At 39.4% G+C, this 24,472-nt stretch overlaps 1 protein-coding gene and 1 pseudogene across 16 annotated transcripts in view; both read left to right on the top strand.

Annotated features, from left to right (window-relative positions):
• The window catches only part of CARMIL1 (capping protein regulator and myosin 1 linker 1), a 340,777-nt gene that overhangs the window by 148,067 nt on the left and 168,238 nt on the right, over positions 1–24,472 (top strand). For all 16 annotated transcript variants that reach the window (XM_063605168.1, XM_063605169.1, XM_063605172.1 and 13 more), the window contains 4 exons: positions 8,219–8,340; positions 22,640–22,737; positions 23,081–23,151; positions 23,380–23,453. In XM_063605168.1, the coding sequence (XP_063461238.1) occupies positions 8,219–8,340; positions 22,640–22,737; positions 23,081–23,151; positions 23,380–23,453 (365 nt within the window). The remainder of the gene's footprint in view (positions 1–8,218; positions 8,341–22,639; positions 22,738–23,080; positions 23,152–23,379; positions 23,454–24,472) is intronic.
• Positions 8,017–8,137, top strand: LOC112440290 (small nucleolar RNA U13; annotated as a pseudogene).

Genomic DNA, 24,472 nt, shown 5'->3' on the forward strand with positions numbered 1-24,472 from the left:
CTATCCACCCATCACCTAGGTATTAAGCCCAGCACGCATTAGCTATTTTTCTTAATACTCTCCCTCCCCCAACCCCAGTTTAATTATTTTGAGATTGATCTATTTTGTTGCATGTCTCAATAGTTTATTCTTTTTGTTGCTGAGTAGTGTTTAATTGTGTGGCTATATTACAGTTCGTTTATCCATTCGCCTGATGTGAGGGACATTTGGGTTGTTTGCCATCTTGGCTATGATGAATAAAGCTGCTATGAATATTTAAGTACAAGTTTTTGATTGGACCTGTACTTTCATTTCCCATGTGTAATTACCTAGGGGTAGAATGGCTGAATTGTATAGTAGCTATATGTTTAACTTTTTGAGAAACCGTCACACTTTTCCACAGTGGTTGTACTATTTTACATTGTCCCCAGCAGCATATGAGAGTTGTAGTCCCTCCACATCCTCCCCAACACTGGTATAGTCAGTCTTTTTAATGTTAGCCATTCAACAAGTATGTAGTGCTTTTTCATTGTGGTTTTAATTTGCATTTCCCTAATGACAGAACATGTTGAGTATCTTTTTATCTGTTTATTTGCCATCACGTATTTCCTTCTGCCATTACAGAAATTGGGCTGTTTGTTTTCTTATTGAATTTTGAGAGTTTCTAAAAAAATACATTCTGGATACAAAGCCTTTATCAGATATTTTCTCTCAGTCTGGTGGCTTGTCTTTTCATTCCCTTAACAGTGTCTTTCAAAGAGCAGAAGTTTTAAATGTTGATGAAGTCCAATTTATCAATGTTTTCTTTTATGGATTGTGCTTTTAGTATCATATTGAATAAATCTTTGCTTAACCCAAGGTCACAGAATGTTCTATATCTTCCAGAAGTTTTACAGCTTTAGGTTACACATGTAGGCCTATGATCCATTTTGAAGTAATTTTTGAATATAAAGCTATGTATAGATCAAAATTTTTTTTTAGTTTGTCTTTCTTTTTCTCATATGTGTATTATATTCACTTGTTCCAGTAACATTTGTTTGAAAGACTATTGTTTCCTCCCTGAGCTTGTTTTCACCTTTGTTGAAATTCTGTAGTCCGTTTAAGTGTGAATCTATTTCTGGAATCTGAATCCCGTCTCCTTGCTACTATCTTCATGCCACTCTTATACTCTATTATTGTGCCTTGTTTACAACAAAATTTGAAATCAGATAGTGTTAGTCCTCCAACGTTTTTCTTCTTTTTCAAAATTGTTCTAGTGATTCTAGGTCCTTTGCAATTCCATACGAATTTTAGAAACACCTCAGTTTCTATAAAAAGCTTGCTGGAATTTTGGCTGATATTACAATGAATTTTTAAATCACTTTGGGGAAGAGCTGACATCTTAGTAATGTACAGTCTTCGGACCTAAGAAAACTATGTATTTCTCCATTTGTTTAGGTCTTTTTCAGTTTTTCTGAGTGTATTTTGTTGTAGCTTTCAGTGTACGGGTCTTACATATCTCTAAATTCATTCCTAAGTGTTTAATATTTTTTGATGCTACTATAAATTATGTTATTTTTTACATTTCAGTTTTCAGTTGTCTCTTGCTGGTATTAGAAATATAATTGATTTTTGCATATTGACCTTATATCCTGTAACCTGCTATCTTGCTCTACTCACGTATTAGTTCTAGTAGCTTTTAAAAATAGATTTCATCATTTTTTACAAAGATGATGTCATTTGTGAATATGGATGGGTACCTTTTATTTTTAACATGGGTGCCTTTTATTTCTTTGTCTAGTCTTATTGCTATTGGGAGATATTCCTCCATTGGTGGAGCAATTCCTACATATTTTGCTGGGTATGCCAGGAATTTAGGGCCGTGACTTCTCTTTGCCCAGGCTATTTCTCAGGGTTGATTGCAATGAGCATCTTGTGGGATGGTGGAATAGTTCCATTGAATAAAGAACAGGCTTGCTTACTTCTTACCATGAAAACAGTAGATTTCCAATGTTCAAGGGTTCCTTTCTTGTCAGCAGCCTACTGTGTGTGCAAGCATCCATCTGAAGCACCATATGGGACTTTGAGGGCAGGGGAATCTATCCAAATGTGGTACACATGCCTTTTGTTGTACCATGAATCATAAAATCCTATGTCTCTGACCCAGGCATCTCCTGTCTTCTGCAGCATCAATGAAACATCTAATAGGCTAACTTACTGGCCTACAAGTAGGGTAAAAACTCAGAACTTGACAATTGTTCTGGTACTTATAAGACAGTGCTGAATGGAAGTGGCAAGAGCAAATCTTCTTGTCCTTTTCCTAGTCTTTGAGGGAACACATTCATTCTTTCACCATTAAGTGTGATGTCAGCTGTAGGTTTTTAAAATAGATGCCCTTTATCTGGTTTAAGAAGTTTCTTTCTATTTTTAGTTTGTTGAGAGTTTTAATCAGGAATTAGTGCCGGATTTTGGCAAATGTTTTTTCTCTGTTGAGATTATTGTGTGGTTTTCTTTCTTTTTTAAAGCTTCTTAAAATGATGAGTTATATTGATTAATTTTTTGAATATCAGATATTTGATTCCTGTGATAAGTCTCATTTGGCCATGATATATAATTATTATTATATATATATTTTTGAGACGGAGTCTCACTCTGTCACCAGGCTGGAGTGCAGTGGCACAATCTTGGCTCACTGCAACCTCTGCCTCCCGGGTTCAAATGATTCTCTTGCCTCAGCCTCCCGAATAGCTGGGACTACAAGCACGCGTCATGACATCCAGCTAATTTTTGTGTTTTTAGTAGATATGGGGTTTCACCATGTTGGCCAGGATGGTCTCAATCTCCTGACCTTGTGATTCGCCCGCCGTAGCCTCCCAAAGTGTTGGGATTACAGGCGTGAGCCATGATATATTATTTTTTTAATGTTGAATTCCAAATATTAAAATTTTGTGAAGAGTGTTTTGCACTGATGTTTGTGGGAGTTATTGGTTTGTCTTTTTTTTTTTTTTTTTAACATTTTTGGCTGGCTTCTCTATTAGAGAATCATGGATTTATAGAATGATTCTATATATTTCTCCTCTATAGAGGAGGAAGTATTTCCTTCTCTTAAATTTTTTCTGTTGAGGTGGTATTAATTTTTGTCTTAAATGTTTACTTAAATTTACTGGTGAAATTATTTGGGCCTTGAGTTTTCTCTTTGAGAAGGTTTTTTTTTTTTTTTTTTTTTTTTTCCAGACTGGGTCTCACACTGTTACTCAGGCAGGAGTGCAGGGGTGCAATCTCAGCTCATGGCAACCTTCGCTTCTCGGGACCAAGCGATCCTCTCACCTCATCCTCCCAAGTAGCTGGGACTACAGGCATGCACCACCATGCCTGGCTAATTTGTGTATTTTTTCCTAGAGACAGGGTTTCTCTGCATTGCCCAGGCTCGACTCGAACTTCTGAGCTCAAGCGATCCACCTCCCTCAGCCTCCCAAAGTACTGGGATTACAGGCATGAGCCACTGTGCCCAACCTGGGAAGGTTTTAAATTGCAAATTCTATTAATATTCCTTAATGATATAGATCCATTTATATATCTTTTCTTGAATGAGCTTTGGTAGTTTGTGTCTTTTAAGAAATTTGTTTATTTTATGTAAGTTGTTGAATTTATTGAAATAAAGTTGTTAATAATATCCACTTGTTATACTTCTAATATCTGTAGAATATCATTCCCAATATTGGTAATTTGGTTATCTCTCTCTTTTTCCATTTCAGTCAGGTTAGAGGTCTACCAATTTTTTTTTATCTTTTCAAACAACTTTTTAAAATTATTATTATTATACTTTAAGTTTTAGGGTACATGTGCACACTGTGCAGGTTAGTTACATATGTATACATGTGCCATGCTGGTGCGCTGCACCCACTAACTCGTCATTTAACAACTTTCTTTTTGGTTCCATTGGTTTTCTTTATTGATTTCATTGATTTTCTATTTCCTATTTCATTGACTTTTGCTCTGATCTTTGTCCTTTCCTTCTACTTTTTGTTTTAGCTTTTAAAACTACAAAGAAAATGTGTGTGTGTGTTTGTGCGTATGTGGAGTTTGTTCGTAATGTTCTTTAAAATTGTCAAAATTGTCACTATGTTTTTTGAGATTTCATACAAACTCTTGGAACTTTTCCACAGTTCATCTTAGAGCAATGTTTTATTTTATGTGTTCACCATTTTCCAGAAACTGGAGTTTGAAAGAAAAATCGCAGCAACATATGTTTGCCCAAATGGTCAAACATATGCAGGAGTGAATGATCACTCGTGAATGATGACATAATGACATAACAAGGGTCTTCTCGGTGGTCTTAATTCAGGAATGTTTATGATTTGAGAGCTGGGATGGGAGCAGAAGGGCATTAGCGAAATGTTAATGCCAAGGTTATGTTCGAAATATGATTTCACTGTGCTATTTAATTATGAGAAAGAGTGTTGATGCAGCAAGACTAATTTTCCCATGTGGCTGCCAAAATTGGTCTTACCACACTTGTAGTCTTGCCCCTTTCAATATGCGTACCATTCAGAGGAACTGTGTATAAAGCCGTCTGTCTCAGCCCCTGTCAGTGTCAGTACCAAATGAATAGCTTTACAACAGTGCTTCAATTTAACTTTGACCCAGAGTATGGACCTTTGAGATGAAATTATAGTGAACATTGGCACTGCTTCTGTAAATGGCCTAGCAATTCAGAGACTGGCAATACTAGTAACCTAATGGTATTCAAAATTTGCTGTGTTTTGGAACTGCCTGTGATTGTTTTTTAAAAATACACTTTCAGCAGTATCCTTCTCTCTGTCACATCATACTTCCTCATTCTCCTCAAACACACACAATATATACTTAGGACAGTTACAGTTCTATACATCTGCGGTGGATGTTTGTTTTTTTAACAAGTGCACCATTGGATTCTGTTGCATTCCAAAGGTTAAGAACCAGTGATCTGTGTAACCAGTGACCTCTAGTTTTGATTTTATTTTATATAAAATCATGAGGATGGGAATGTCTACCAGTGGTACTCAGAATCTAGCCTTGATTAGGAATTCTTTTGTAATGTTCTCTGGGATTTATTTTTTTCTCCTTGCTATTTTTTATTATGATTTAATTATAGTTCATAAACTCAGATAAAATTCCTGAGACTTACCTACTGCATTGTGTTTAAGAGTGAGTGATTGCTCTATTGAGTTAGCGAAATGTGACTTTTACTATTGCTATTTTCCCCTTTCTTCAGAAATGTTGGAAACCTTTATCTTATTTTACCAGTCTCTATGCCACATTATTTTCTGGTGCTCGAGTTTTATTGCCTTCATGGTATTTACGTTGAGGCCAGCAGTTATACAGTTTTATAGTTATACAATTTTTGGACCTTTTTTTGTACAACTGAATACCTGCTATGATTTTTTCTTGAATTATAGGGTTAATTGTTTGCTGTGTCACAGAATGATATTGATAAGCCATCCACCACACATGGATGGATAAGCCATCCACCACCACATATTTCTGACAGAGGAGAGAAAAACAACTCACAGGTCTGTTAGCTGGGGATTAGTAAAACGTGCTGCCCTTGAAGTTTAGTCAGGTTGTTCGACCTTAAAAAAGGCAGTGGAGTGGGGTGGGAAATTTGAATCATACATAAGTTACTACGGCTTATATCTCTAATTATTATTTTAAATGTATATTAGATATCATGGGTTATATCCTGCTAGGTGTCTAAAGAAAATGTGTTTCCAACATTCTGTTCCTCCCCAGCTGAAGTGGGAGGGAAAAGAGTATTTGATAGGAAGCTCTTTTTTTCTTTTTTGATGAGGTGACTTATTGTGTTGGTTTCACCTCCATCACTTTGTTGCAGTCTTTACATTATGCAAAGGTGGTGACATATTACACGGGGTTGTGTGAGTGCTTGCTTGTAAGGTTGAATTGAAGGCCTCGTTTCTTCCTCCACCTGTCACCTTTTTTTCTTCTTTGTCATTCTATTCAATCCTGTGCAATTAAAGATGATTAGGTGTTAAGATTAAGTGGAATTAGAATAAGCTAATTACTAATTACTCGCACCCAAACTGTGAACTGAATAGATGTGCTAGATGTGAAGAATGTAAAAGTACCCCTGTAGTGAAAAATATAATTACCCATGGTGGGAAGGTTGGGAGTAGGGTGCAGAGCACAGACACAATGGCATATCAAAAGTGTCTGGCTTTTAAAAACATGCATATGCACAGATATGTGCATATGAAAAATATGAGCCTAATTTCACTAAGTAGATTTAGTCTTACTTAAAACATCTTATAGACTACTGGGTTGTTTAGCCTCCAGGTACAGTAATGCTTGATGTCTTTTGCTAGAGGAATACCTCTTGAACCAGCTTTTAGAAAACAAATGGAGCCTTTGCCTAGAGAATTTTAAAGGCTTTGCCTTTCATTTCTTGAGGAATGCACTGAAAAATAGGAATTTTAATTTTTTTATGTACAACTAACTAGCACAGAAGTGGTATTTATCAAATACTCGTTGACAGATTCTTCTAGAGGTATTTATGAAAAATAACATCTGAAACACTTACATTATTTATATCCTTTTCTTTGATCTCATCATTTTGACATACCTTGCGTTACTTTTCATTTTGACATACATATGTTGAAATACTTACATTATTATTATTTTCAGTTTGGGCTAATTTCAGGAAAATGTAAGGCAAAATCTAAAAACTGCATTGCACATTATAAAGTGTTCTCCATCATATTTTTGTATAGATAAAGTAAGAACAGGAAGTAAACGTGTGCAGATATTTTGAAGAAGTGATAATCTAAGAGGATTGCATTTTATGGGAATTTTTGGTGGGGTAGGAAGATGGGGTTTTGCTATGTTGCCTGGGCTGGTCTTGAACTCCTAGGCTCAAGCAATCGTCCTGCCTCAGCCTCCTGAGTTTATGGGGTTATAGGCATGCACCACCACACCCAGTTTACATGAATGTTTTTGAGATTAAAGAAAATGGCATCTTTTTTTTTTTAGGTGGTTGAAGTTCTTCTTATTTGTAATGTGTACATCTTCAACTTCTTGCCCCTTTTGTGACCGACCTGTCCTCCTTTTCACAAGTTAGTTTGTACTTATTTAGAGGACTAGCTGTCTCAGTCTCAACATTTTTTGACATGTTTTGGACATCTCCAGCAATTAATTATAGGAATGAATCTTAGTCTAACACTAAACCTAACACCAAACATTTTATTAACGTGTTACCTTAATATTCCAAGTATCCCCTCTTCTTAGAAAGCTCAAAACCTTTTTTTTTTTTTTTTTTTTTTTTTTAGACGGAGTCTTGCTCTGTCATCAGGCTGGAGTGCAGTGGCACGATCTCGGCTCCCTGCAACCTCCGCCTCCTGGGTTCAAGCGAATCTCGTGCCTCAGCCTCCTGAGTAGCTGGGATTACATGGGATTACAGGCATGCATTACCACACCTAGCTAATTTTTGTATTTTTGTATTTTTTTTTCTTTTTAGTAGAGACAGGGTTTCACCATGTTGGCCAGGATGGTCTCGATCTCTCGACCTTGTGATCCGCCTGCCTTGGCCTCCCAAAGTGCTGGGATTACAGGCATGAGCCACTGTGCCCTGCCGATTGAAACTTTTAAAAGCATTTCTCTTTTGCTCCCAAGCAAAAGGTTTTAACATTTTATTTAAGCATATGATAAGGTTTCTTGTCTTTAAAATGTGTGTGTGTGTGTGTTTTAAAGGTAGCTTTTAGATTGCCTATGGGTACCCACAGAATGATATAGCCATACTTACACTACATAGCAGGGATATAAAAACTTTGTAAGACTGCAGCTCAGGACAAAATCTTGGTAAAAGGAGAAGTCGTGTTTGAATGTGGGAGTTCAGTCTCTATCATATGGGAGTCTATTTGAATCTGCCAGCTTGGCCCTTGGAAACACTTACTTCAGTTTCTAGATGTTTCTGACAGTACTTCCACCCTCTACCCAAACACTTCTTTGAGTCTTAAATTAAGTGCATTATTTTAAGAAAGTGCTTCTTTAAAAGCTAATATTGTGATCCTTTTGTAGTTCATGAGCGTGATGGCTGGGTGTTCATGCACGTATGTGAGATGTGCTACCCTCGAACCTTGTTAAAGAAAAAAAAGCTAATATTGTATTAGTATATATCTGTGTGACTATGTAGTTTACAATATTTAAAATAATTAAAAACGGAAGGAATTGGACTCATTCTTAAGAAGTGTCCCACTGGTTCTTGCAGATGATTGTGGAAACTGAGAAGTGCAGCATTTCCATGAAGATGGCGTCGCCCGAGGACGTGAGTGAGGTGCTGGCTCACATAGGCACCTGCCTGAGGAAGATATTTCCTGGCCTCTCTCCAGTGTGAGTTTCCCTGGGCAGGGTGAGGAGAGCAGCGAACCTGTTCTTCCTCAAAACGGCAAATACAACAATGCCTTCTTTTTACTCCTTCACTTAGTTCCTCTCTCAGACTTCCTTTTCCTCTTAAATATTAAATATCAAAACCCTTATCAAAACCCTTGTGTTTTGGTCTGAGGATTTCTACAGGGCTGTGTCTTATTCTTTAAAGAGCTTGAGTGATGAAAGGATTTGGCAGTCCTTTAACTTCTCATAAGACTAAAACAGTAACCTTTTTAATATAACTCCAGATTTACACGAGTGTGAATATTACTCACAGCTTATTACCAGAGTGCCAGGGGCTGCATGCTTTGTATAGTGGCACCAAGTGTAATGCAGATGAAGAGAGAGACAGTGCTTTATTTTCTTTGCTTTTTTATTTTCAGGAACAAGAAACCTAAAAAAATTGAATGTAAAAATCCCTTTTTTTCATTGTCCTGTTAGTGTTCTGAAATACCCATTAGGCATATTAGTAAATTTTGTTCATCCATGCCCTCATATTTTTTGTTAAGCTTTTAAAGTCAGGATTATGGGCTTGGATACCTGAGTTTGTAGTTGGGGAGTGTGTGGGTTGTTGGGATGGAGGAATTAGATTGACTGAGGCGAAAGGCAAAGAGATGCTTATGTCTGAAAGCTCCCTAAAATAATAGGTATAGTCAAAATACCCTCCTGATAGAAGAACAGGATTCACAGATGGCAGAAAATTTCCCTCCCATTGCTCTCCCAGCAGGCAGAAGTGTATACAGGGAAGGGCTGGAGGCCCCACGTAGACATGTGTAGCATGCTAGCTGTGTTCCTTGCGTGGTGGAGGTGGGAGGGGAATTTTGGGAACAGTGCCCTTCATAAAACATGCTCCTCCTGCAATGCCTGGCCTGCAAGTTGAGAGACAAAGTAGCAGGAAAACCTAGGCTTCTAGTCATTTAAACCTTATGGATGACTAAAAGTGGCTCAGTGGGGACAGACACTCCCTTTCAAGCTCTTTGGCCTTAAGAGGCCTGCTCAGTTCCCTTCACAGCCCTTCGCAGGGCTCTCTCCCTTCCCCACGTGGTGGGAGGTGAACACACCAGAATGGAAGGCTGGCCCTGTGCTTGCTGGTTGTTCACCTTGGGCTCCTTCCTCCCTGAAGCTTAAGTCTTGTGGTTCTCTGATTATCAGGGTAGCTGGTTGCTGGGGGAGCTAAGTGTCCCTGGCCTCCATTTCAGTGGAGTGGAGAGGGTGAGCTGGGGCTGCCCTCTGACTCCTGCTTGGCTAGAATTTCAGGTATGAGGTGTCTTCAAGGCAAGCTTTCCTGGTCTCTAATCACACACACAGGCAGTTCTGGAGAAGAGGTGTGGGCAGCAGTGGGTGGTTGGATGAGGTAAGAAGTGAATCCATGGTGGCAATGGGAATTGCCAAGAAGCAAAACCTTAGGAATGGGTTCGACATCATCCTTAAAGCCACCAGAGAACTAGCTGGGGTAATCATGAGTTAACAATAGCTACAACCCATCTTCCTTAAACTACATTTCAGTAATGCGACTTTGTACATGTGTTTCTTTATAATGTGCTCGCTTTCCTTCTAAATTAATACTGATGAAATAAAAAAATTATTAAGCACCGCCTTACTTGGCAAGAGCTTATAATACCCTGAACTTTAAAGACACTTCAGAGCAATATTTAGAATCTCTATTTTCTTTAAAAGGCAGCCTTATTTGTTTAGTATTGTAGGATTTTCAGAGAAACTAACCATTTTTATTTTTGGTTTGGATTCTTCCATTTTTTTCTTCCCAGAGAACATTGAGTAAGAATAGTATTTTCACTTATAGCTTCCATTTAACTTCTTGTTAAAATCTTCAGGCAAATATTAAACCAGTATTAATCACCTCTGTTTCTAGGAAGAAAGTTCCCATGTATATGTTGATTTCTAAATCTGTGACCTCTGCTGTACCCAGGTCTTCGTCCCCATCTACCAGCTGCCCAATAGGGCATCTCTACAAGGACAGCCCCAGGCACCTCACACTCAGTATGTCCCACACTGGACTCCTCACTTTCCCCCCTAAAAATTGCTTATATTCTGTATTTCTATCTCAATTAATGGCATTGTTGTTCACATAGTCTCACAAGTTAAAAGCTGAGCCGTGTTCATCTCTTGGTCCTTACTGTCGTATTCAATTGGTTGCTAAGCTTTTAAAAATATTATCTTAATATCTCGTGGTCTGGTTCTTTCTCCTTGTTTTCATTTCCACTGCCATAGTCACTTTCTCCCTTGCATCTTTCTAGTTAGTCTTCCTGCTTCTAGTTCTTCTCTTGCAAGTGATCCTTCATACTGTCATCCGAGTTATCTTTTCATAATTCAAACAGTATCTGTTCTTTGCCTAAGCTCTCAAATGGCTGGCTTTCCTGATAAAATGTAAATTGTATAGCCTGACACAGAATACCACTGTTTTCCTGTTCCTGAACACAATCAGGCTCTCTCATATTTTCAGCACCATTATAATAGCTCTAATCCTGACAAATTCCAAAAGATTTAACTCAGGTATCTTCTCATCTGTAAAGAGAGTCTTTATTCATGTTTCCAAAGAACCTTGGATCACTTCCTGCACTAGTACACATCATACTGTGTTGTAAGTGCTTGTTCATACACTTATATATTCCATGACTATTTATTGATTTTCTACTATATGCTAGGCATAGTGCTAAGTGTTGAGGTCCAGCAGTGAACATGGTCCCTGCCCACGTGGAACTTACATTTTAACTTGGGGAAACAAACCCCCCAAAGAGGGAAACACATAAATCAAGTAACAGTACCTTTGAGTAAGTGCTGTGAGAGAAATAGATGGGACTCATATAAAGAATAAACTTCTGTCTCCAAAGGCCTCCCTGTGGCCATGATAACTTCAACAGACCTAGTGGAAGAGAAGGCGCCTGCCCTATAAGAGTAGAGCAAAGAATATCATCTTCCCAGGGCTTCTGTTCATGCTATTTCTCTTGCCTAGAAAGGGCTTGGTATCTCTGAGAAACTGAAAGATATCCACTTTGGCTGGGGTATAATGAAGAGCAAAGATGGGAAGGGATGAGGAATGATTCAAGAGGGGGCTGGAACCAGCCCTGGTGATGTAGATGTAGTTGATGTAGAGCCTCGTGGGAAAGAGGTTGGGATTTAGTAGTATTTTCCTGGGAAGCCACTGTAACATTTTAGGGGTGGGAGATAAATCTTTAGATAGTTTATGAAAATCCTTTTTTTTTTTTTTTTTTTGTCTGCTAAAGAGAATGGACTGGTGGCAGAGCAAGAGTAGAAGTAGAAAGCTAATTTGGACACTTGTAGTAATCTAGGCAAGAGATGACTGTGGTCAGGAGAAAGGTAGCAGCATTAGGTATTAAGAGAGAGGGTAGATGTAAGCTTTATTTTGGATGCAGGAGTTGCTGATGGATTAGGTAAGTGTGGGTAAGGGCAGTGAGGAAAGAAAGAGAAGAAAAACAAGGATGGCTCCTCAGAGTCCGGTTTTAATAACTTGGTGACCAATATGACAGCAAGACAGAGAAGGCCTGGGGTAGGTGGGGGACAAGTATTTTCTGGGGGGTGGGATCTGTAGCCATTCTGTTTTAGGCATGTGGAATTTGAGATCTATTTGTCTAGGACCTACAAGACCTCCATAGACCTCTCCTCCAAGCTCCACTAGGTGAGGCTATCAGGTAGGCAGATTTGTGAGGCTGGGGCTTGGAGGAGAGGTCTGGAGTTGGAGCAAAGGTGAGTGCCATGAGCACAAGATGGTCTTCACTGCATGGCTGTTGATAACATCACCCGGAGAAAGATGTGTAGAGGAGGCATACTTGGAATGAGCTCAACATTTAGAGGTCAGGTAAACTAGGAAGAGCCACAAATGGAGTTGGGTAAGGACTGGCTGTCAAGGTAGGAGGAAAACCAGTGAAAAACCAGGGCCTGGGAAGGAGTGCTGACTCTGCAGAATGATGCTGGGGCTGAACAAGCTGCAGGCAGAGAGGTGTCCAGTGTTGGTGACGTGGATAACATAGGCACCTTGATGAGAGCAGGTCTAAGGGTCTGGTTGGGAGGGCAGACTGCTGTGGTTGAGGGATGAACTCAGAAGTGAGAAAATGGATGTGGCATATGTGGACAACTTCATAGAGAAGATCAGCTATTAAGGGGAACTGACAAATTGGATGTAGCTAGCGCACTCTGAGGGATTACGGGGGATTTCTGTTTGTGTTTAAAATGGGAGATAAAAGCATATGCTTAAACCATATGGCTGTAATGAGGGGAGTGATCAGTAGAAAGAGAGATTTGTTGCTGGAGACTGCCCTAATAAATAAATCAGCAATATCCTTGAGAAAGTGAGAGGCAAAGTACAAAACACACCTGTCTTTCATTCTAGGCTGGGAGCTGCTTAAACAAAGACCATGTTTTTATTAATCTTAAATCCCTAGTTCTTGGCACATAGTAGGTACTGACTGAGGTTTTGGATGAGCACATACACTTCACACTTAATCCATTTCCAGTACCTTGTTGGGTGATGTACCATGGGGCATAGAGAAGTCAGAAGACAGTGGCCCTGCCTTCAAACCATGAACTCATTAGCTGAGGTAACCTGAAGCAGATGAGACAGGAGATGATTGGGTGTAAGTGGGAGATGAATGAGCACAGGCTGGCTTTGCAGAGGAGATTTACTGCAAACGGATGGAGAAAATTCAGAGGAGAGAGTAGTGAAAGGAAAGGCAATTCACATGAAGAGACCAATTGGAGAGAAGGTGCAGATTATAATTTAGAAAATGCCTTGGCAGAGAATTAAATTACCTAAATGTATTTGACTTGCATTCCTCTTTTCTACCCAACACACACAGTTAGCTTGTCTCGATAAGCCTAATATTTTGTGGTTTCTATGTTATGCCTTTACTCTTGAAGTTCCTTAGATGGCATTATATGATTTTGGGAGGGGAAACGTACAATTTTATTGGTATTGGTTGTGTGACTAGAGAGGGTGGAGAAGTTGGTAACCGTATCTTTTCTCCTACATTCCCAGTATGCCTTAAGTCAAAGCTATCAGTCAGGGGAATATTTGTTTATATAAATAATGCACAATAGAACATGCAAAATAAAATATGTTTCCAGTAACGTCATATATTCCACTCATGATAAATTGGAGAATATGAAACTATATTTAGAATCCTTAGACCTTGTATGACTCATTTGTCCCATCAAATTTATTTTCTGAGCCTGTCTTGGGGGTCCTCATCTCCTTCCTTGCTTAGGGTACCTCTGGTGGTGACTGATGAACAGAAAAGGGTCTCATGAGGAGGTATTAGGAACCAGGTGAATCAGGAGGAGTTAGATCCTGGAAAATTCTCAGTTTGGGTAATCAGTTCTTGAATACTCTACGTATGACTCTATATAAATGAACCTATACCTCCAAAGATCTGAATTTCTGATTTTACCCATATACAATTCTGAAAATAACATCCATCATCCAAATCAAATATATGAAAATATACAGCCTGGGCAACATAGTGAGACCTCATTTCTACTAAGAAATTTTAAAAATTAGCTGGGTGTGGTGGTATATGCTTGTATTCCCAACTAATGGGAGGATCACTTGAGCCCAGGAGTTTGAACTTGCAGTGAGCTATGCTCACACCACTACACTCCAGCCTGGGTGACAGAGTAAGACCACATCTCAAAACAAACAAACAAACATATATATATATATATATATATATATGTGTGTGTGTGTGTGTGTGTGTGTGTGTGTCTATGTGTGTGTGTGTGTATGTATATGTAATCAGCTCTTAAGAGAATGCAGGTTGGAAAAAAATGAAGGATTTAAATTAAAATTTGTAGTATTTACATGTCATATTTTCTTCCCATCTCCTGTCTCCAAATATATGTTAGGATATTTCTCTCTCCCTCTCTCCTTCCCTTCTAAAATGACATTTTCTCCTCATTAAATATGGAAAGTTTAATTCAAAATATAGAGAACATGTGTAAAGAAGAAAATTTAAGTTAAATTTAAAAATCACCCCAACTCAAATCACTGTTATCGTGTGTTTTGTTAACATTCCAATCTTTGCTATAGACTGTCCTTGGAGGCCTCACCTCTCAGACAGTGACAACCCTATGGGGTGAACTAGGGAAGGGTTTAGAGCTTCAGTGTTGTCATCTGTTTTCTCAGGGTTGTCTGTGATGGCAGTTCTCTTCAGGAAGTCATTCTGTGTTACGGCCTTCAGCTTTTCTACTATCAAGAACCTTGGCTGGTCTCCAAAACAAAGCTAGATTTTTTTTTTTAGTATTAAATGATATTGTTAATACAGGTATGAGGTATGAAAATGTGAGGTTACTATGGAGAAAGCTGATGAAATAGGAGTTTATATATAAACAAGAGAAAGGTGGTTGCTGTGTTTTGGTAGTCTCTTCACTTTGCAAAGCAGTAGGTAGCCTTTTGTTGTGGTGTGGCTTGCAGCATGAAAGCATGTGCTATTCTGGAGACAGCTGCCATGTTGCATAGGCTGAGCATTGGAATTGAATTTTAAAGAAATCAATTAGTGTGAGTACATTAAAATAATCTATAATTTTTTTGTGTCAATAGTTTATCATGAGATTTGCATGGACAGAGAGTTGGTGTGTTTGTCATCTAGTTTGCTATTTCTTGCTGCCACATAGAACTATTTTCTGAGTCTTGTGCAATTTAAATGCATATAGTGCAAATGCTGAATCAACGCTAGTGCTGCCTGCATGTGAGAGACATGTCTTGCTTATGTTTTGTTTTAGGATTTTGGTTTACCTTTTATGGTACTTATTGGACAACAAATCCTCTTTCTTTCTGTCTATTTAACACTGTGTGTGTGTATGTGTGTGTGTGTGTGTGTGTATGTGTGTGTGAGCTGGTGCCCGGTAACAAATACACTGATGGGGCTTCTTGCTCTCATTTCACTACAGGCGGAAAACAACTTCTGTAGAGTGGATTCTCCTCTCACTTATTATTTCTGTGCACAGTGTTAGCATAGATAAGAAACAGTTCCTACCTTCTGGAAATTTAGTTTTTACAACTTTATCTCTTATGGAAATGAATGAACTTGTTTCATGAGACTCCTTTAGCTCCTGAAATCTCAGTTGAAAAAGAAAAATGAGAACTGTAAAGAAGCGGAGCTACTTGAAAAGGCCCCGCTGGACACGTCTGCAGGTTGGTTCGCACAGACGTCTCCCCTAGCTGCTGCCTCCTTTACTCTCTGATTGATTTCCCCTTAACCCTGAGTGTGAATGTCCACTTTTGTTTTTCGAGTAAAGCTGAGGCTCTGGTTTCCAAATCTACCATCAAGATTAATTTATTTCTTTCTGTAGTTGTAGACTGTCAGCTTCCTGTTTTTAATCCCACCAGCTTCCGGTCAAAGATTTTTGCCATATTTTCTTCCTGTGTTTGAGTAGCTGAACCCCCTATGTATCGTCAAAAGAGCATGGCCTGCAGTTTTATGGAAGCAAAGCAAGAATTTTAAAAGAGAAATGTGATCCTAGATGAGGTCAGACAAAAGTCCAGCTTTCTGTGTCCAAGGTTTACCTAATTGAGTTGAATAATGGCTGCGCCTACTTCTGACAGCCTTGCTGTTTCTTTGCATAATATCTGCTTCATTGTCTTGATGTAGACAGAATATAATGCCATTAAAATGCCAGATGATGGTTTTGAACCAAGATGAACCATTCCAAATTGCCAGATTCTGTAATATCATTTTAATTATAATGTCTTCTCAAACATGGTTACCCCGAAGTATTAAAATAATGGTTCTTAATTACAGGTTCCTTTGGGTAAAATAGACAAAAATCATGCTGCACTTGTAGATCTTGTGCATTTACACGGAATTTGAAGAAATTAATGACATCTGACATGTATTAGGTAAACAGGCATACCTTGGAGGTACTATGGGTTTGGTTCCAGACCATTGCAATAAAGTGAGTCAAGAACTTTTTGGTTTCTCAGTGCATATAAAAGTTACGTTTACTAAAGTATGCAATAGCATTATGTCTAGAAGAATATATATACCTTAAAAATACTTTGTTGCTAAAAAATGCTAACAGTCACCTGAGCCTTCAGTGAATTGTAATGTTTTTGCTGGAGAAGGTTTTGCTTATGTGGAAGCTGATGGCTGCTGTGACTATCAGGGTGGTGGTTGCTAAGAGTTGGGGTGGCTGTGGCAATTTCTTTTTTTTTTTTGAGATGGAGTTTTGCTCTTGTTGCTCAGGCTAGAGTGCAATGGCACGATCTCGGCTCACTGCAACCTCTGCCTCCTGGGTTCAAGCCATTCTCTGGCCTCAGCCTCCGGAGTAGCTGGGATTACAGGCATGCACCACCACACCCGAATAATTTTGTGTTTTTAGTAGAGATGGGGTTTCTCCATGTTGGTCAGGCTGCTCTCGAACTCCCGACCTCAGGTGATCCGCCTGCCTCAGCCTTCCAAAGTGCTGGGATTACAGGCATGAGCCACTGCGCCTGGACTTACAATTTCTTAAAATAAGACAACAGTGAGGTTTACCACATCAATTGACCCTTTCTTTCATGAGTGATTTCTCTGTGGCACGCAATGCTGTTTGATAGCATTTTACTCACAGTAGAACTTGTTTTAAAATTGGAGTCAATTGTCTTCAACCCTCCCACTGCTTTATCAGGTAAGTTTACAAAATATTCTAAATCATTTGTTATGACTCAAGGGACGTTAAAAAAAAAAAAGAAAAACAATCTTTTATTGTCATTTCAACCAGGTTCACAGTGTCTTTTTTTTTAAATTATATTTTAAGTTCTAGGGTACATGTGCACAACATGCAGGTTTGATACAAAGGTATACATGTGCCATGCTGGTTTGCTACACCCATCAACTCATCATTTACATTAGGTATTTCTCCTAATACTATCCCTCCCCCAGCCCCCACTGCCCAACAGGCCCCGGTTTGTGATGTTCCCTGCCCTGTGTCCAAGTGATCTCATTGTTCAATTCCCACCTTTGAGTGAGAAGATGCGGTGTTTGGTTTTCTGTCCTTGTGATAGTTTGCTGAGAATGATGGTTTCCAGCCTCATCCATGTCCCTGCAAAGGAATGAATTCATCCTTTTTTATGGCAGCATAGTATTCCATGGAGTATATGCACTACATTTTCTTAATCCAGTCTATCATTGATGGACATCTGGTTTGGTTCCAAGTCTTTGCTATTGTGAATAGTGCTGCAGTAAACATACATGTGCATGTGTCTTTATAGTAGCAGGATTTATAATCCTTTGGGTATATACCCAGTAATGGGATTGCTGGGTCAAATGGTAATTCTACTTCTAGATCCTTGAGGAATCGCCACACTGTCTTCCACAATGGTTGAACTACTTTACAGTCCTACCAACAGTGTAAAAGTGTTGCTATTTCTCCACATCCTCTCCAGCATCTGTTGTTCCCTGACTTTTTAATGATTGCCATTCTAACTGGTGTGAGATGGTATCTCATTGTGGTTTTGCTTTGCATTTCTCTGATGACCAGCATGTTCACAGTATCTTTATCAGAAGTAGATTCCATCTCAAGAAACTTCTTTCTTTGCTCATCCATAAGAAGCAACTTCTCATTTGTTAAAAGTTTTTTCGTGGATTACAACAATTCATTCACATCTTCAGGCTCCACTTTTAATTCTAATTCTATTGCTGTTTTCACCATATCTGCAGTTACTTCCTCCACTAAACTCTTATACCCTTCAAGGTCATCCATGAGGTTTGGAATCAACTTTTTTGGAACTCCTGTTGATGTTGATATTTTGACCTCTTCCCGTGAGTCATGAATGTTCTCAATGGCATCTATGATGGTGATTTTTTTCTGAAGGTTTTCAATTTACTTTGCCCGGATGCATCAGAGGAATCACTATCTATGGCTGCTTATATTGCCTTACAAAATATATTTCTTTTTTTTTTTTTTGAGTTGGAGTCTTGCTCAGTTACCCAGGCTGGAGTGCAGTGGCGTGATCTCGGCTCACTGCAAGCTCCGCCTCCTAGGTTCATGCCATTCTCCTGTCTCAGCCTTCTGAGTAGCTGGGACTACAGGTGCCCGCCACCACGTCCGGCTAATTTTTTTTTTGTATTTTTAGTAGAGATGGGGTTTCACCATGTTAGCCAGGATGGTCTCGATCTCCTGACCTCGTGATCCACACGCCTCGGCTGGGATTACAGACACAAAATATATTTCTTAATAAGACTTGAAAGTCAAACCTATTCCTGGATCCATGGGCTGCAGAATGGATATTGAATTAGTAGGCATGAAAACAACATGGATTTTTTTGTACTTCTCCATCAGAACTCTTGTGTGGCCAGGTGCATTGTTAATGAGCAGTAACATTTTGACAGGAATCTCTTTTTCTGAGCAGTAGGTCTCAACAGTGGGCTTAAAATATTCGGTAAACCATTCTGTAAATAGATCTGCTATCACCCAGGCTTTCTTGTTCTATTGTGGAGTGCGAGCAGGGAGATTTAGCATCATTCTTAAGGGCCTTGGGTTTTTGGAATGGAACATCAGCACTGATTGGCCTCAACTTAGAGTCACCAGCTGCATTAGCCACTAACAAGAGAGGCAGCCTGTCCTTTGAAGCTTTGAAGCCTGACATTGACTTCTCCCTAGCTAAGAAAGTGCTAGATGACATCTTCTTCCAGTAGGAGGCTCTTTCATCTACATTGAAAATCAGTTGTTTAGTGTAGCCATCTTCATCAATGATCTTAACTATATCTTCTGGATAACTTGCTTCAGCTTCTTCATCAGCACTTGCTCCTTCATCTTGTACTTTTACGTTATGGAGACAACTTTTCTTAAACCTCATGAACCAACCTTTGGTAGCTTCCAACTTCAGCTTCCTCCCCTCTCTCAGCCTTGATAGAATTGAAGAGAGTTAAAGCCTTGTTCTGGATTAGGCTTTGGCATAGGGAATGTTTCATTCCAGACCACTAAAACTTTCTGCATCTCAGGGATAAAGTTGTTTCACTTTCTCATCATTCACATGTTCATGGAAGTAGCGCTTTTAACTTCCTTCAATAACTTTTCCTTTGCATTTGCAATTTTGCTAATTTTTTGTTGCAAAAGGCCTAATTTTTAGCCTGTCTCGGCTTTCCATGTGCCTTTCTCACTAAGCTTGTTTCTAGCTTTTGATTTAAAATGAGAGATGTGCGACTATTCCTTTTACTTGAACACTTAGAGGCCATTGCAGGGTTATTAATTGGCCTAATTTCAATATTGTTGTGTCTCAAGTAATGGGCTTGGTGAAAGGGAGAGACAGAGAGGAATGGTTGTCAGTGGAGCAGTGAGGTCACACACACTTTTAAGTAGCTAAGTTTGCTGTCTTATATGGGTGTGATTCGTGGTCCCCCAAAATAGTTACAATAGTAACATCAAAGATCACTGATCACATCACCAAAACAGATATTATAATAATGAGGAAGTTTGAGATATTGTGAGAATTACCAGAATGTGGCACAGAGACAGGAAGTGAGCACATGCTGTTGGAAAAATGGCACTGATAGATTTGCTTAATGCAAGGTTGCCACAAAGCTTCAATTGGCAAAAAATGCAATACCTGTGAGTATAATACAATAAAATGAGGTATGTCGGAACCTGATTATGTCTTAGTCATAAAACTTACAAAGAAGTAGGAGGAATATTTTCCATGCCAACAGAATGTATTTAAATGATTTGATATGTATTTGAGGTTTTCTCCAGGAGTAGAACAACCCAACCAGGCAACCTCCCAGGCCCTAGCATATTTTATCTGGAATACATCCATTCAATCAGAAAATGTAAATAACTGGGAACATTTTCTTCCAGTCTCTGCAAGGTGATGGAAATTCATAAGAATGACTGAGAGCATTGTATGTAGCAGAGTGCCTTGAAATCATTAAAGATGAAACTATATTCAATACAAGTTAATATATTTATTTCACCACCTCTCACCCACGTCCTGTCATGGTACTGGGTGACTGACGCCCTGACACCCTTCCTCACAGCTCATGACCTCTTCACCTCTACCCTACTTCCACTTGCTTTTGTGGCCACATGACCTTGTCATCTTCTGGAACAGCTTATTCCGTGGTGAAAAAACAGCCCTCCCCCTCTGACTACAGCCTTTCACTTCCTCTCCCCTGGAAGTACCAGTATTTGGACTTTTTCAAGGCCTCCAGACTGGGGGTGGCTTGGCTTTCTCTTCTTCTGCCACCCCCATCCTGCCTTCCTGTCCATTCTTAACTGCTCAGCCCACAACATCCATGACTTCACCTAGGCCTTGTCAGTATCCTCTGCTCCTTCTGTCCACACTGTTTTTCTGACACACCCACCTGGAAATCCTGCATCCTGCAGCAAGCCAGCTGCCCACCTCTCCATATACATTTGGGCTGCTGAGGGCTGCAGGAGGAAATCCCACAGCTATTTAGCCCTGAACCACCAAGAATCCATGATCTTCACTCTCAGCTGGACTCTTAACAGACCTGGAAAGTTCTTTTTTATTTTTCAAGCTATGTTTTCTATTTCTCAATTTTGTAGAAAATTGAGAGCAAATACCTACACAGGCAGATATTTGTTCACAGTGCCCATCTAATCATCACGTACTCATCTGTTTACAGTCTGCCATGGCTTCTCATTGCCCTGAGAATAAAATCAAAATCCTTTTATTTGACCTGTGAGGCGCACCATGGCCTGGGATTTTGCCTTGCTCCCCAGATTCTTCTGTTACTCCTTTCTTTATCACACATCATTTGCCAACTATTTTGAACTAGATTGGATTTCTGGTAAGCATGGGCTTTCTCATCTTTGGGGGTGTGCTGTTCCTTTATCTGAAACACTTTCCTGGCCCCTAGCTCACACCTCCTCTCGCCATGCTTCGCCTGATTGTCTCTTTTTGCCCTCCTGTGGGTCTTAGCAGAGATATATTTTATACCAAAGAGCATTTCCAACTCCCTACGTCCCACCTCTTCTCCTCACCAGGGAATAAGCTAAGTGCCCCTTCTTTGCCCTCGCTTTCACCCTGAACTTTCCTTGTGCTAGTTCTCTTCCACTAGTGCCTGGTTATTCGTCTGTTTCTCACAGTAGACTGCTAGCTTTGCGAGGGCAGGGGCAGCATTTGTGTTTAATCATGATTGTATGCCTGGTACCTGGTTTTGGGTCTTGGCACTCTGTAGATCTTTCATAAAATTTTTTTGAGTGAATTAATGAATTCATAAACTATTCATTAAATGATTACTCTGTGATAACTAATGACAGTATCAGTTAACATATATTGACATTACCACACACCAGGGATTCTTCTTTTTTTTTTTTTTGGAGAGTCTCCCTCTGTCACCTAGGTTGGAGTGCAGTGGTGCAATCTAACTGCAGCCTCTACCTCCCATGCTCAAGCAATCCTCAGCCTCCTGAGTGGCTGGGACTACAGGCACATACTACCACACCTGGCTAATTTTTGTATAGATGGTGTTTCGTCACATTGCCCAGGCTGGCCTTGAATTCCTGGGCTCAAGTAATCGCCTGCCTTGGCCTCCCAAAGTGCTGGAATTACAGGCTCAGCCCTGGGGGGGTTATTCTAATAACTTGATAGGTACTATTATCATTTTTTCTCACAATAACCCTATGGGATAGCATCTCAGAAACTGACAAATTCAGAAATGTGTCAGTTCCTGAAAAAGGAAACTTTGGGATGGTTGGCTGTACTTTTAACCACTACTCTGTCTTGTCTCTGCATGTGCGGGCAAGAACTTTGTTAGGTTCTGAGGAGGAGGATGGGGGGTTGGGAGGAGCTGCATATGTTCTCTGCCCCAGAAGAATCATGGCCCAGGGGAAGAGGTAGCAAAAGGAACAACTATTCCAGTATGACTTGATCAGTTTCTTGATGGACATGTGTGCAAGGCACTATAGAAGGACAGAAGAGATTTTTACTTTAATTAATTGAAAATTAGTAATTTATATTTGGTATACATGTAATCTAATAATTCATTAAGTGGAGCACACTTTTCAAACTATTCTAACAAAATCTAACATTATAAAACTATAACATGGAGACTGCATTGCTAAATACCTTTCATCTACAAAGGAAAGTTATAGGGATTTATTGTTATGTTTTCTAGATTTCTAGCTCTCTAGTGCTCAAAAAAATTGAAAATTGAAAAATTGAAGAAAAACTGAAATTGAAGTGAAACTCATCTTTGTTGAAGAAAAAGGAATGTGACAAAATTTATTTCTATGTGCAGTCAAAAAGTGTGGTTTGTGAAATGTGTTGTTGTTGTTGATCTTACAGGAGAATCATGAAAAAAGTCTCCATGGAGCCATCTGAGCGCCTGGCTAGTCTCCAGGCACTGTGGGACAGCCAGACCGTGGCTGAGCAGGGCCCCTGTGGTGAGCATGCATTTTAAAACTGAAATGTGAATAGCTGGATGGATATCCCCCTGCCAGGAAGTTAAGTCTATTCCTAGTGTGCTACTGTAAAGGTGCAATTAGTTTCAAGGTGTAATTAGCAGCGCACAGACTTTAGATTGGTGGACAAAAGTCCTATATTTAAGCTGTATTGCATCCTGCTATGTACTTACTATAGAACAGGGAGGAGAATCTTTGCTGTTTTCCCCCCTAAAAAGGAAAAGGATAATCAGCACTGTCAACATCGGCCATATTTAAGCTTTAAAATTTTAATTTAAACATCATTTTGCCAAAGACCTGTCAGTGTTTTTGTTGTATGTTTCAGGTGGATTTTCTCAGATGTATGCCTGTGTTTGTGACTGGCTTGGATTTTCATACAGGGAAGAAGTACAATGGGTAAGAATGTCTGTGTACATGTGCATGAGCACACACACTCCTGGAGAATATTCTAATGTTTGGCTGGCTTGTTTTTCTTTTTTTCCCTTCATTTATTTTTCACTTAAAATCTTCACTTCTCAGATTACATAAAAACCTGCCATTGTCATTGTCTAATTCTCACTGTCTCTCTTTCTTTCCTGGTCATCTGCATGGACTGATGACATGACTGAATTACATTTCAAATAGGATGTGGACACAATTTATCTTACCCAAGACACCAGGGAATTGAATTTACAAGATTTTAGTCATCTTGACCACAGGTAAGCTGCTTCCTTCCTTCTTTCCTCCTTTCCTCCCTCCCTTCCTCCCTCCCTCCCTCCCCTCCCCTCCCCTTCCCTCCCCTTCCCTCCCCTCCCTTCCCTTCCCTTCTCTTTTCTCTTTTTTCTTTTCTTTTCTTTTTTCTTTTCCTTCTCTTCTCTTCTCTTCTCCTCTCCTCTCCTCTCCTCTCCCCTCTCCCCTCTCCCCTCTCCCCTCTCCCCTCTCCCCTCTCTTCTCTTTCCTGCAGTTCTCTGTTGGCACTGAGGGCTGTACGTTATCTCCAAAGAATTGTTTTATAAGAGGAATCAGTACAATCTAAGAATCTCTAGATTTTTGCCTTTCAAGTTATAGTTTCAAATATGTTTATCACTGTGGATGACTTGTGGAGGTCCACAGTGCATGTGTGTATCCAAAATCCAGAGTTCGTAGTTAGAAAATGTGCTGAATTTTACCATAAAAACAGTATAATTCTTAGGTTCTTATGTCAGCCTACAAAAGTCTGTCTATTCTACCCTGTCTATAAAATGTAGTATTATTTTACCTAATTGCCATTTAGAACATTTTTTCAAGGATGAACTTTAATACTGAAATTCTGAGATATGACTTTTAGTTCAGAGTTTATGAATTGGGCATTGGTAGGGTGTATATGTGTATGTTGGTGAAAATCAGTTTGCCAGTATCTGCCATGTGATAGTGATAATAAAGTCATGAAACCTGTTACAAGTTATTTGAGAAACTTTTAGGTTTAAGATCTTGACTTGAATATATTTAGGGCTATGGCTTGTGAGATTCAGACCTCAGAGAAAAGCTTCATTTTTCCCCATGTCTCTTAGCACAGCAGACCTGGCAAATTTATTTTGCTCTCTAACAGTCGAGCCCGGCCCTATTCCAGAATGTCTGGTAATTTATCTTGGCCTATCCCAATCTCTTCAGTTCTGGATGTGCTGCTACTTATTAGTAGCAGGGGTAGCAGGGGTCAGCCCTACTTAATAAACTCCAGCCCTACTTAATAAATTAGTAG

The sequence above is a fragment of the Pan paniscus genome, chromosome 5, assembly GCF_029289425.2.
Source record: "Pan paniscus chromosome 5, NHGRI_mPanPan1-v2.0_pri, whole genome shotgun sequence".
NCBI classification, from domain to species: Eukaryota; Metazoa; Chordata; class Mammalia; order Primates; family Hominidae; genus Pan; species Pan paniscus.